Genomic DNA, 13,709 nt, shown 5'->3' on the forward strand with positions numbered 1-13,709 from the left:
GAAGTTAGGAGAGGCTTGACAACTGCCTTTCCACTTGCTTGGAGGAGCAGAAAAATCATCATCATCGAAACTTTGTGATTCAGGCCAAATTCCAGTGTCTAGCATTCCTATAATAAGGTCACTCTCCACACTAGTTCTTCTTATGACTTGTCGAGGAAAACCCAAGAAATCCCAGGACCTTGTTGTATGGAGTTCCTTTCTACCATTTGGAAACACTGATACAACTGCATCCATGCCTGAATAATCAAAATCAATTTAGACATTAATTAGAATTAAAATTGTTGGTATTCGTGGTTCGATGAAATCAATATACAGTATTCAATGTTAGTCTCATAACTTTTTGGAATGGTAATTGATATCTTTTCATGAAAATGTGGTACTGCTTGAAATGTTATGACTTTTCATAAAAGGTTGCGTTCTTTGAAAGGGACTACTCTTTGTAATGATAGGACCGGTCTTGAATGTTTGTCTTTGCTGGTCTATAAATAGGAGAACCAACTGAATTTTCAATGAGATTATAGGAAAGAGCTTGCTGTATTTTTTTTATTTTTTTTTAAATTTACAGAGTGATCGAAATCTCAATTAACACAGAATGGAAGTTCTATTGAATTCTTCACGATACTGCGAATTGCAGAATTCACAAGGCTCTGTTGTATTCTGAGAGAATACTTGTCCATTAGCTGATTGTAATTAAACTATATGAGGGGTGGGGTGGGGGTAATCATATCATATTGTACTAAAAGTGGGAAGACAAAAAGTAAAAAAGTTGAATTACCAAAATGTCCATCAAAAGTTGATGGACTTTTATACCCCTTGAAGACTAAATTATTCATTAATATATAAAATTGCAAATTAAAAAGTTAGCCTACAGATCTTAAATTCTGTCATTGAATGTTTATTGAGTAAATTATTGTATATATTTAAAGCCCGATATATACGAATTCCCAAGTTCACCTATTACTATCATTCAAATTTCAGTTCGGTTAGCTTTTCAAATTTCTGCAAAATCTTAGATGATATTCTTGACTCATGACATTTCATTTTCACTCAAGAAAACTGTTTCATTGTTTCAGATGCTTTTAATTTGTTAGAACTTGAAGAAAAGGAAGGTAAAAAAAATCAGGTGATATTGGATTTGAAATTCTGAGAGAATTAATTAAGATACATGTATCTAAAGTATTTATATTATACAAAATTAATTCCATTCATTAATACATTTATCACTCTATTCTAGGACTAACTTTTACAATTCCTACATCCAATCTTTTCAATTTCCTAGCTTGGCTTTTCAGATTTCTAAGACTTTTAAATGCAACTTTTTGCTTAAAAATATGTGTGTTCGAAAACCAATTCACTCGAGGTAGCTCTTCCAATTCTGAAAATGATTTGACTTGGACATTGTGCACTAACAATAGCAGTAGTGTTAACTTTGGGAAGTGACACTACCAAAAATCAGTATTTTATAAAGAAAGAAATTCATTAGCGCCTCAAAGTCTTAGTTTCATATTTGTTTGATTCATTTTCTTTCTACCATCCATATTTTGCAACATAAAGTAAGATTGAAAAAAAGAACCCTTTACTATACATTTCTCTATAATTAAGGGTTCACTCATTCTATGTATCGACTTACTCGCGATTCTGTTCCTCTTCCTCGGTAAGTTTGGCAGCAAAACCATTGAAGCTTCTTTTATAGCTGTACATCAATGATTCTGAAGCTCTAGTATTGCTGAATGCATGTAAAACCAAAGTTTTGACCTGTTGAAATTAATTACAAAAGTATAGAGAAATGGAAGAATTTGGGAAGATACCAAAAGTAGAGTAATATCGTGACTGAGTACTTCATGGGCCATTAATCTACACTAACTTCCTACTTTATCGTGGTCTAACTCTCAAAATTTACTTATTCTGAAAAGTGTTTTTAGAAAAAGTATTTTTGGAGAGTATCGGTGCTCTAAAGTGTTTTTCAAATTGATTAGTCAAACAGAAACTAATTCTCACCACTTTACTTTTATTAAAAGTACATTTGAAAAAACACTTTTCAAAATAAGCTTCTAAAATCAGTTTATTTTGAAAAAATATTTCTTAAAAAGGAAGAAATGGATAGTCTTTCTAGATTTATTGTATTTTATACATGGGCGGACCCACCTTAGGTGACGGCCCGTCAAGTGCACACTCTTTGCCGGAAAATTACGCGGTGTACATAGGTTAAATGTTAGCTATTATGAATATATATTTAATTTTGCACATTCTCAATACAAGTGAGAAGAAAATTTGCACACCCTTCACCAAATTCCTGGTTCCGCCACTGACTCTATAATGTAACAAATTATGTAGCACCACTAATATAATTAATCAAACTTTCGCAGCAGCAGTACTGACCTCCCAAGAGCCTCTTGGAGAATCCTAGTGTGCATAGACGATGTTGCAGAAAGATCACCCTTTGGACTGTCGCCCATGTACACAATGTACTCCTGTACCTTAAACATGATTATGTCAAAATATATATACCTTCAAATGCACGTAATAGTTATGTTGGAAACATACATATGTGTTTGTATTTGAGAATGAGTTTAATTGTTGGGTAGTGTAAAATACATATACACTATCATTCACGTAAAATATAACTACACGTGATCGTGATTCATATAAAATGGTACTCCTATTAACAAATTAAACTGGAAAATAAAGAAGGTTATCTAAAGATAATTTGCACTGAAACTTGAGGCTGAAATTTGTTCAAATGCTACTATACATTTCATTGACAAATTAGTGGTGACATACTGACCAATAAATGCAACTCTACACAAGAATTCTTATAAGGGGCTTACCAAACACTAATGTCTAATCACCGAAGTTAAATGTTTGACGGTTTAAATTTGCAAAAGGTAAAAGAAAAGGAAGAGAAAAGACATGCCTTAATTTGGTCATTTTCATATGCTATTACACTGCAGCAAATAAATAGAGAAGATGATAGGAGAATCCATGACAAAGTGGCCATCAGAGATATCTTCCGATACAGGAGTTAGTAATGTTTTAATGCAAATTACCAAAAACTGTGAATGGATATTTATACTAGTAACCAATCTTCCATTGGTTTCTCAAAGGTATATAGTAATGCTCGTCCATATACATGACACCAAAGCCGGCTTCTACAATGTCACGTTGGCCTCTCCTAATTAATAGTACTAAATAAAATTTTAAAGGAAAGAGGGAATTAAATAACAAGGAAATAATCTCAGTTTGGTGTTTTAGACAGTCTTCGGAAGACACAAACAACATTATTGCTGAAACAACATGAAGGAATTAATTGCGTATAATTAGAGAATAATATGGAACCATGTCTAAGTATTAGAGGTGTACAAAGTAAACCGACAAACCGCACCAACCCGATAAACCGAGTCAAACCGAGATAAAAACCAGACTAGTGGTTTGGTTTGACTTGGTTTGGTGTTGAAAAAAAAAACCGACCATAATGGTTTGGTTTGGATTTAGCTAAAAAAAAGTCAAACCAAACCAACCCGACATTACATGTATTCAATTTTTAAAATATTTTATACATAAAAATATTTATTTGTAATGTAATTTATAAGTATTTCTTAATTTTTTTCATAGTTTTTTTTATCTATTATCATATTATTCAAGCTTGAACTTAAAATTTTGAATGTCAATAAGTTTTATATCCTATGGATGTTAGTAACTCAAATAAAGTCGAAACCAAAACCAACTCAACACTAATGCTAACAAAAGAAATTCGATTTGCCACTAGGAATGACAATAATATTGGATATCTATTTTTTAATTTTGCATAATTGGTTTAGAGAGTGAAAAAACATAACTTAAGGGTGTTTTTTTTTTTTTTTTTTGTAATTTGTACTTATTAGCCGTACGTATTTTAGCATGACTTAGTATTTTTAGATTATGGTCATTTTCTTTATGGCTTATTAATTAGCAATATTTATTTAAACCGATTTTATTATCTTTTGTTGAATATTTTAATACAATGTCATCACACTTCTCACATTTTGTGTTATTTTCTTAAGAAACACCTTAATTATATAGTTGTATCTTACTAGGACTAAAGAAATATTTGACGTAAAAGTGTATATGTTTTGCATCAAGACTATTCCGGAAAAAAAAAAAATCGAAAAACCCGAGAAAATCCGAGGTTGAAAAACCCGAATTTTATTGGTTTGGTTTGGTGTATAAATTTAAAAACCCAACGCAATTGGTTTGGTATTTAAAAAATCCGAACCAACCCGGTCCATGTACACCCCTTCTAAGTATACCTAAAAATTAACTAAAAGTCAATTACATGGAAAGATAAGCTAGCGTCGTGCATGAAGATGTTGTCTAGCAAGTCCAAGCTCCCCTTCGTTTTCCTCGATTTATATGGATTTAAATTATATACACTGACGGCGCAAATAATTTGCACACCATCAATGTCATGGGTATTAATTTTTCCTGAGGATATAGATTAATGTTCTTATTATATAGAGTTATAAATAAATACTAGATGATGTAAATATTTCTTGATGATAGGAGGATGCATGGTACCGGTACTAGATTCATCAAAACCCAGCACTTTTGATGGGAGTTAAAAGTTATATCTAAGAATTCAGAAAAGAAAAAAAAAACAATAATTAGTAGAATATAAACCCATAGCTATAAAAATACATTAGGGATCAATGCTAAAAGATTTTAGAGGTTGAATCCCCACAACGTATACTTTGTGTAAAATGGAGTTGCAACTATTGGACTGATTCAAATATTAATAGAAACAAAATAGTTAACTTTTGACAAGTGGACCTGATTAGACATGTTGATCAACCAGTTTGAAACTTAGGAATTTAAATAAGTTGAAGACCATCTTATTCCAACTTGCACACAAATTGTCACCAAGCAACTTGTCAAACTTTAAATAATCTACAACATTTTCCTTTTGAAGACTGGCTGAGCTACTAAACTTAATGCTGATCAATTAAAATTGGACCATGGGTCTGGGAAACCAAGCAGGTTCTTTAGTTTTCTTGTTTAAAAATTGTCTTTTTTTTTTTTTTTTTGGGAACCAAGCATATTTTCTGAAAATGAAAAGCATACCTTTAAAACTATTGAAGAAAATGAATGTTGGGGTTGGCCTTGTGGATATAAAATCAAGAAAAGAAAAAGGAAAAAAAAAAAAAACCTTTCAGCCCATGTACAAGGCTAGAGTAATATACGACGTGCGAAGATGTGCTGTTTATAGCCATTCAAATTTCCTGTTTCTACGGCTATATTAATATTCATTTGGATTCAGTACATTTGCTCAAATTTTCTCCTCTTTCTTATCAAAGCCAAGAAGAGCGTTTCAATTTGCAATTCTGATAGTTTGATACTAGGTGTTATTATTATTCTTATTATTATTATTTATTTTTTTGGTGGACAATCTAATTAACAACGTACTCTCTTTCGCTAATGGTGAGTTTTAATTTTTCTTTCTCCTCTTTCTTTTAAATCTTTTTCTAGCCTTCATGGCCTCATAAGATCTTACTGCAAGAAATTGGTGTTTTTTGTTTGAAAATTCTTTGGTTGCTTTGATAAATAGGTGAATACGATTCGTTGAGGGAAGTCAAAATGGCATACAAGGTGGATCATGAGTATGATTATTTATTCAAGATTGTTCTGATTGGAGATTCAGGTGTCGGAAAATCTAACATTCTTTCCAGATTTACGCGAAATGAATTCTGTTTGGAGTCTAAATCCACCATTGGCGTCGAATTTGCAACACGGACGCTTCAGGTTAGTTTTCAATTCTCCAAATTCCATGCATTTCCGAGTCTTATGCTCCACCGTATATTTCATCATGAATATTAATATGTGCAAACTAAAATTTTATGGATTAAAGACTTGATTATGTGCAAATTACATTTCCCAGAATGTGCATAAATTTTAGAAATTGTGGTCATAAACATGTCATGACGTTTCTATGGCTATAAGAATACATTATTAAATGTAATATGAGAAGTTTGAAGTTTAAAAAGTTTTTAAGAATAGAAATGTGTTAATGAAATAAGAATTTTTTCTCTCTCAAAAACGTCTAAGACAAAAGAAAAAAGGAATTGGGAAATGTCAATATAGTATTAGTAATTAGATGCAGACCCAAGATTTGAAGTTTGTGAGTTCTTACAACAACTTCAACTTCAGGTAGTCTCGCTTGCTTCTTTCGTCCTAGTAGTTGTAGTTTGCTCATTCGTTTATTACCAGCTGATTTCAGCTTATATTGTTGGGTCTTGTACTTCGAGTATCTTATTTATATATGGTAGCTACTGTTTATCATGACTATCTCGCTTTTGTTGCTTCTCGTTTTCATATTGTTTTGTTATGCTTGTCCTTATCTGACCTTTTGTCTTGTTCTCTTTTTAGCCGAGGGTCTTTCGAAAACAGCCTCCTCACCTTGAAAGGTGAGGGTAAGGTCTGCGTACACTCTACCCTTCCCAGACCCCACATTGTGGGAATTTACTGGGTATGTTGTTGTTGTTGTTGGTCAAATATTTATAGATATTACCTAGATTTCTTAATATATATATATATATATTACTGGGTTCTCGTGAACCTGTAAGCCGACTTCTAGATCCATCCCAATAGTAATAGACATGAATTGATGTGGTGCAGGTAGAAGGGAAGACAGTAAAGGCACAAATATGGGACACAGCAGGGCAAGAAAGGTATAGAGCCATAACAAGTGCTTATTACAGAGGAGCCGTGGGAGCGCTCTTGGTTTACGACATAACCAAGAGACAAACTTTTGAAAATGTGCATAGATGGCTCCGCGAGCTAAGGGATCATGCTGACTCCAACATTGTCATCATGCTGGCTGGAAACAAGACCGATTTGAACCATCTTCGATCAGTTCCAGATCAAGATGCAAGACTCTTGGCTGAGAAAGAAGGGTTGTCATTTCTTGAAACCTCTGCATTGGAAGCTTTGAATGTTGAGAAGGCGTTTCAAACGATTTTGTTGGATATTTATCAGATAATCAGCAGGAAAGCTTTAGCAGCTCAAGAAGCTGGTGCTATTCCTGGTCAAGGAACGGCTATTAAGGTTGGAGAGAATTCTGGCAACTCGAATACGAGACCATGTTGTTCTAACTAAAAATTGAGATATGTTTCTTCTTCTGTTGTTGTAATGTAATATGTAAGAGTAGATTTATGAGTGATGATCAGAGTTATGTGGGTATATTTTGAATTGAGGAATGACAGATAGGAATCTTATGCTGCTTAAAACTTGTAATTAAACACAGGTAAACTTTTTGTAATACTTTTTGCCATTATGATTAATTTGGAGAATGAAATAGTAGCTTATAACTCAAGTGAAGGTCCTGGTGGATCACAAAATGTTTACTGAGGTTAGCCGGATATGGCTGAAGCTAATCGATTGCTTTCTGTATCTCGATGTAGTCACTCTTTCTAGTATTTTCAGTCTCTTCACTCAAAAGGTAAAACAATAAAATACATCTTATCGGCATCATGCAGAGCTAAAAGCTTTTCAAGGACAATTCCAAAGTGGTTCTTGTGAACCTATCTTTAGAACAATATTTGCAGGTAGTGGGAAACATTCTTGGAGCATTCAAATTCATATTTTATTGCAGTTAAAATGCCGCAGTGCCCATTACATGTTACATATTCTTCTCATTTTCATTGTGGCATATAATCTTCTTTTTAGGACTGAGTATCCACAGATGGATACCATAAAAAAATAAGAGGAGCTAATCAAGCTTTGAAGATCAACTCATTTGCTCAGGGGAGCATTCAATTCAATTGAATGACTTCTAGATTGCCATACAGCAGACGAGACCTTCGACAGACACGGTCAGAGATGTAAAGATGACGGTATCATAAAGGAAAACTTCCTGTGAGGCGAATGTGTTCCAATGTACATCTTAAACCATACTTATTCACGGCTTCATTAGCAGATCTAAATCCCCCACCATATGCTGGAGAAGTATCATGCGCGATCTGGTGCATGAAAAACTCACCCAACTTATTCTCTACTCCAGACTTAACACCTTTCTTGGATGATGACATTGATGAGGATGAAGCAGTTGATGTTGATGGCATATCTCTGGATACAGGCATTACCTCTGATTCTAGCCACATGTACGAAACCACTTGGCAGATTCCTTCCTCTACCTCAAGGCTCAGATTACGGAATCCTGCAAATTTTGATTAAGGTAATTTTTCTCATTAAAATACATATTAGCTGCAGAGGCGAATCCAGGATCTAGAGTTCTTGGATTCCGAATGAGTCGGATCTTATTTTATGTATTATACATTTAAATATCTTTTGCACATAGTATACATATTTCGAGCTGGAAGCAATGGGTTCAGTTGAACCAGAACTCGCCCTAGATTGGCCTCTGATTAGCTGTTATCAGGCATCATGAGAGTTTGAGGATGAAGCATCTAGCTGTAGATAGAAAAAGAGGAGAAGAAATTACCTTTCAGACGTAACCATGCATGCATCAGTTCATGAGCAAGAATCGCGCCAGTAAGTAATCTGCAGATAGAAAGATATAGTAAGTCTATCAGGCCTAACGCAGAATCTTTCTAGAGAGCATCTTAACTGCTAAACGAGGGTTTCATATATGCCATTACATATCATTGTCAATAGGACATGCCAGTAGTAGCCAAAGAGTTATGTTGGAAAAAGCAAACTGAAAGGAATTAATCAAAAGGAAGTTACCTTGGTAGACCAAACAATACTAGAATAGCTGTAACTTCACATTTTCTAGTTAGCTTTTGAGGGTGTGTTCTGATTCCTACTACTTCGCGACCACCCATTCTCGGCCTTTTGAGTATCTGGACAATAAGACGTCATTGCTTGTAATGCACAATTGCTAGGTTACCTAGATATTAGACATTAGTAAGAAACTGAAAAATGATTTCAAGGGACTGAACGACTTACACTGGTGACTGTCTGCTCTTCTGATAGGCATAGACCTCTGGTTTCGGGCATATGATGGAAACCCTAAAGTATTTTCCAGTCAGAAATTTTCCAGACAAAAGAACAGAAAAACTACAGGTACGAAGTGATTCTTACATGCTTCTCCCCTTCAATGGCTTCATTAAGGGCTTGTCTTTCAACAAGAAGCATAGGGACTTGCTGTTCTATTTTCATGTTCATGCCTTCATAATAGTCTCTGATGGCATGGTAAAGTGGTTGGCAATCTCCGGTATCCATGATGGAAGATTCCATGCACTCTAGGCATAAGCTTCTACCGTCCCCAAGTGATACATATCTTGCATTCCATGGCTTAAAGAAGATAAGAACAATATCTGCAAGTTAGTTGAACGATAGGTGATCCGACATGTTTAATTTTAGCTGACAACCATACCTCCAAACGTTCACAACTACAGCATCGTTTGGTGTCATCATGCTCATGTGAAGGACAATATTTCTGAGACCAAAATGGATGGCACCTATACTCAATCAAGCCTGCTGCGTTTGTTGGGATCTGAAAATGAAATGGTGGATCATAAAATCAACTATGAGTGATTAAACAGTAAGAAATAATACTCCTTTCACATTGGTCTGCAAGTATATTTCAAATTTCAAGAAATATTTCCAAAACTTAAACTGCTTCACCAAAAGATAAGATGCGATACTGACTACACAAAAGTTAGTACTATACGCTGGCTCCTAATCAGAACAAAAATATTGTAGAGCAATTTGACAAAAAAAGAATATAATCTACAGAAGAACATGCTGTAAAATGTTCTCTAGGCTGGTGAACTAGACAAAATTTTGACTAAAGGATGAAAAATGAAAAACAACATCAATGGATAAAATAATCAGTCATGGCGACTCGATCTGTGATACTCCAACAGCAAGTGATGATTTGGTCCGATGACAATCACTGGGCACTTCAACAGTCATAGTGCATGTGCGCAGTATATGCATTTGTCTGTTTGCATATGTGCACAAATGTGCATCAGTTCATGTGTATGCTCTCTAGGGATTTTGCAATTTCAACTGAAGTAAGAGCAAGAATCAATGGTATCCTAACTGAAAACGCAGGACAGGAGAAGCCTATCTATGCTGATGCGGTTGAGATTGAAACCATGAACCAAAAATTGGATTTGTGATGAGCAATGTTACATGAAGAAGCACCATGTCCTTACAAATTGGTAGCAAACTTCACATTTGGGGTGAGTCATCTCCCTGAAGCATGATTTGTGATATGTATTGCTCCCTGACAAGGAAAACTTGAATCAACAAAGAAACCAATGAGATAAACATGAGGAAAGATTCAAAACCATTCAGTCTGTACAAGAATTGAGATTACAGTTTAATTAAGTTTCTCTTTTGGGAGAGAGATTGAGTTACGGTACAAGATAGTTGTAGACCAAGGACAAGAATGTACCTCATATTCAGTAATTGGGTAACCACAGGCACGACAAAGAAAGCACTCTGGATGAAAGAAAGTTCCCATGCATCCCAAATAATTGCCAGAGCCAATATCCCCGTGGCAGCCACTACATATTCTGCAAATTATACACGTGCGTATAAGTTTTCTTGTACTCAAGAAATAACCACACTGTGATGGTATATGTTAATACAAGCAGCAATTTCTACCAAAATGCAACAGATATTCCTTCAATACTTTAAAACTAAGAAAGCATATCTACTCGAAGACACGAATTTTTTTGGATGTGCATATACACGGACATCAATTCAGGTCTTAAATTTTAATTTGTTTATTCTTCAGTTTTCCACCAAAGGTTCCAGGAATGGATTGAAGTTTCCATCTGTAATAGGTATTAGCATGCTACGGTTTCCATTTTCAGTAAACACTCACAGAAAATTTTCTCAGTAACACGACTTGAATTTGATGCCCCAAGAATTTACAACTCTAGAGGCCCTTCTATGAAATAAGAATTCATAAATACTACGAAGCAGCAATCTTTCTTCTTTTTCTTTGATCCCTTATTTTGTTTCCAATAAGCAAAATTACAAAGAAATAAGAACCCCATACAGGGCTTCTTTCGTTTTACTCCTTAACAATTATCAGTGGATAGAAAGTTGCTTGAGCTTTGCAAGGTAGGGATCAATTGAAAAGCAGTACCAGATAAATAAGTAGATTTCAAATGACACAATGCACAAGAGGATATTCCAACAAAATCCAATTACCTATAACTTCTGGGATTATATTCCCAAGGGGCATATGAAGGAGCATATGGAGGAGGATACGGAGGAGGATATGGATATGACGATGAAGTAAGGTCATGGTTAAGTGATCTTTCTAGATCTTCATCATTATCAGTCCTGCATTTGTACCCTGTGACGCACACAACTGTCAGTCTCAACCTCAAAAGAGTAAAATTAGTCATATATATAGTGGTATACTAATTAGTCAATAGAGAACTGAACAAGGTACATAGAGGACAGCAACAAGGAATATTAATTGTATATAGAGGACAGCAACAAGGAATATTAATTTCTTAGACTTGAAAATCTACAGCAGAAATATTTTAATTGGCACCTGGTCTTTTCAAATCCTCGGTCAAAGACACTGCAGTTGCACGGTCTAGTTCGTCTTTCTCTTTACTGGCGTCAGACGACCGATCATCCTGATGAACTTTAAAATCGTGTTAAGAAACATTTAATCAGAAGAGACATCATATTCAATTTAAAAAGATGATACAAACTTTAGTTTAAGCAAATATAAAAGACATTTATGAGTTAATATCAGTCAGATGGTAGAAAGGACAAAGCAAAACTTCTAAATTGAATCATGGCCGGAAGAATTTAACCATTAACTTCTGAAGCAGTCGAAATTCCTGCTCGTGGAACAAGTATTCCAGCTGAAACAAAGAAGTGGCTTTCTTTTGGGGTTTTTTCTTTTTTGGCCTGTCGCCGAAATTAATTACGGGCGCTAACAAAATATACAAAACCTATATACTGATTATGTAGATTATATGTATATTTATGTATATTGTGTGTATACAATATGTATATCAATGTATATTTATACTTAAACATATTTGCTAGCTATTTCGTAAATTAGACTATCAAAAGGCATTGGACCTTAACTTCTCTTCTTTTTACTAGGCCAAGATCAAATGTTGGATCATTTCTTGGTGGTAAACGAGCGAATTTGAAAGAAAGATGTGCAATAGCTTTTGTGAAGCTTAATCTCTTGTTGCTGCCTTATCTTACTTAGTAAACCAATCTTTCGTGGTAATGGCAGGAAAATAATTTTTGAAATATCAGCTTTGCAGGTCATATCCAAGGTGAACTATTGTTGCAATGAAAAACTTCAATGTGCTAGTATGGTACATGGAAGGCACAAATATTCCAAGTAACCGCAAAAGTTCTTGACAGCTATGTTGCTCGGACTCTCCAAAGTTGATGCCGCACCCATGTTGAATCCTTCAAAAATGCACTAGTTTTGAAGGATCCGACACGCATCCGTCGTCATTTTTAAAAAGTCTAAGCAACATAGCTTGAGAGTATATATTGTAAACTCTGAATCGAAAATGAAAGTAAAAAAGATTACCAATGATCTGATTGGAGGGCGCCAAACCATATTCTCATCTCCTAGAAACTGTGGTTGCTGTCCATTTGGCGATCCCCTATTACATGACCCACTCTTGAAAATCTTAGTCAGCCATTTCATAAACTTTGACTTCCTCTCTGCGTATGAAGAAACAAAGTCACCTGCTTTAATTAACCCCACAATAATATCAACAAAAATGCCAACCTTTTTACGTAAGTAAAAACAAAAACAAGATTCAAGAGAAATACTCAAAAGGGTATGCATTAAACAGCAGAAAGATGGCAAAAAAGATCAAATATGGGAAGTTGTTCAACATTACCATATATGCAACGCTGAGAAAAGTGTTTGACACTTGAAGGAACCATGAGAACAAATTGTGAGTATAGAGAGAGAGAGAGAGAGAGACGACAATGGTAATGTAATAGAAGAGAGAGACGAAGAATGGCATATTATTGGAAAAGGGTAAGTTATAAGAGAAAGAAGAGAATCTTTGAGAGGGAAAGAGATTCTTGGCTTGCCAGAAAGAAAAAATGAAGGCATGGGGATTGGGGAAAAAGTGAGGGAATCTGCTGAGGCAGATGGTGATGGAAAGGGAAGGAGAAAGCCAAAGATAAACTGGAGTGTGAGTGAAGCCTTAGAGAACTCATATAGTATTATGAAATTCTGAACATTCTCAAGAATGTCTTCCTGTGAGAATTTTCGAAAGTTGGATGCCGGGGAAAAGGATGTTCTTTACACAAGTTGTGGTCTGGCCCTTTCCCGACCCACACATAGCGGGAGTTTAGTGCACCGGGTCATCTTTTTAAAAAATTGAAGCTCTCTTTAGAAAGCTTGATTAACCATTAATTGCTGGTCAAATTGATTACAAAAATACAAACTGATTCTCACGGGAGTTTAGTGCACCGGATTATCTTTTTTTAAAATTAAAGCACTCTTTTAAAAGCTTGATCAACCACTAATTGCTGATCAAATTAATTACTCAAACACAAACTGATTCTCACCAAAAATATTTTTTTGAAAAGTACTTTTGAAAAAACATTTTTCAAAATAAGTTGATTTTAGAATTCTGGCTAAACAGGTTAATACTCCTACGACCACTTAGTGGGTAGATAGTCATAAATAATAGGGAAGTTACACATTTGGACGATCGGCTAAAACTAATTACATTTGCTAG

General features: G+C 34.7%; 2 protein-coding genes across 4 annotated transcripts; one reads left to right on the top strand and one right to left on the bottom strand.

Moving 5' to 3' along the window:
* Positions 1-4,888: 4,888 nt before the first annotated feature.
* On the top strand, positions 4,889-7,345 carry LOC132051571 (ras-related protein RABA2b-like). Of its 2 annotated transcripts, none has more exons than XM_059442707.1 (3): positions 4,889-5,013; positions 5,582-5,775; positions 6,649-7,345. In XM_059442707.1, exons 1-3 carry the CDS (start codon positions 4,992-4,994, stop codon positions 7,126-7,128), a joined length of 696 nt encoding a protein of 231 aa, XP_059298690.1. In that variant the 5' UTR covers positions 4,889-4,991; the 3' UTR covers positions 7,129-7,345. The 2 variants fall into 2 exon arrangements, with proteins under 2 accessions (XP_059298690.1, XP_059298691.1); XM_059442708.1 differs by lacking the exon at positions 4,889-5,013 and adding an exon at positions 5,173-5,454.
* A 163-nt stretch (positions 7,346-7,508) lies between these two features.
* Positions 7,509-13,195, bottom strand: LOC132051570 (protein DA1-related 2-like). Of its 2 annotated transcripts, none has more exons than XM_059442706.1 (12): positions 12,855-13,195; positions 12,536-12,672; positions 11,519-11,606; positions 11,167-11,314; positions 10,400-10,520; positions 10,158-10,241; positions 9,371-9,490; positions 9,076-9,288; positions 8,941-9,003; positions 8,719-8,834; positions 8,474-8,532; positions 7,509-8,188 (listed from the first exon to the last, which is right to left on the bottom strand). In XM_059442706.1, the coding sequence occupies exons 1-12, from the start codon at positions 12,898-12,900 to the stop codon at positions 7,869-7,871; spliced, it is 1,515 nt and encodes a 504-aa protein (XP_059298689.1). In that variant the 5' UTR covers positions 12,901-13,195; the 3' UTR covers positions 7,509-7,868. The 2 variants fall into 2 exon arrangements, with proteins under 2 accessions (XP_059298689.1, XP_059298688.1); XM_059442705.1 differs by having other exon boundaries at positions 12,536-12,696.
* Positions 13,196-13,709: the final 514 nt, after the last annotated feature.

This window comes from Lycium ferocissimum, chromosome 4, assembly GCF_029784015.1.
Source record: "Lycium ferocissimum isolate CSIRO_LF1 chromosome 4, AGI_CSIRO_Lferr_CH_V1, whole genome shotgun sequence".
Taxonomy (NCBI): Eukaryota; Viridiplantae; Streptophyta; class Magnoliopsida; order Solanales; family Solanaceae; genus Lycium; species Lycium ferocissimum.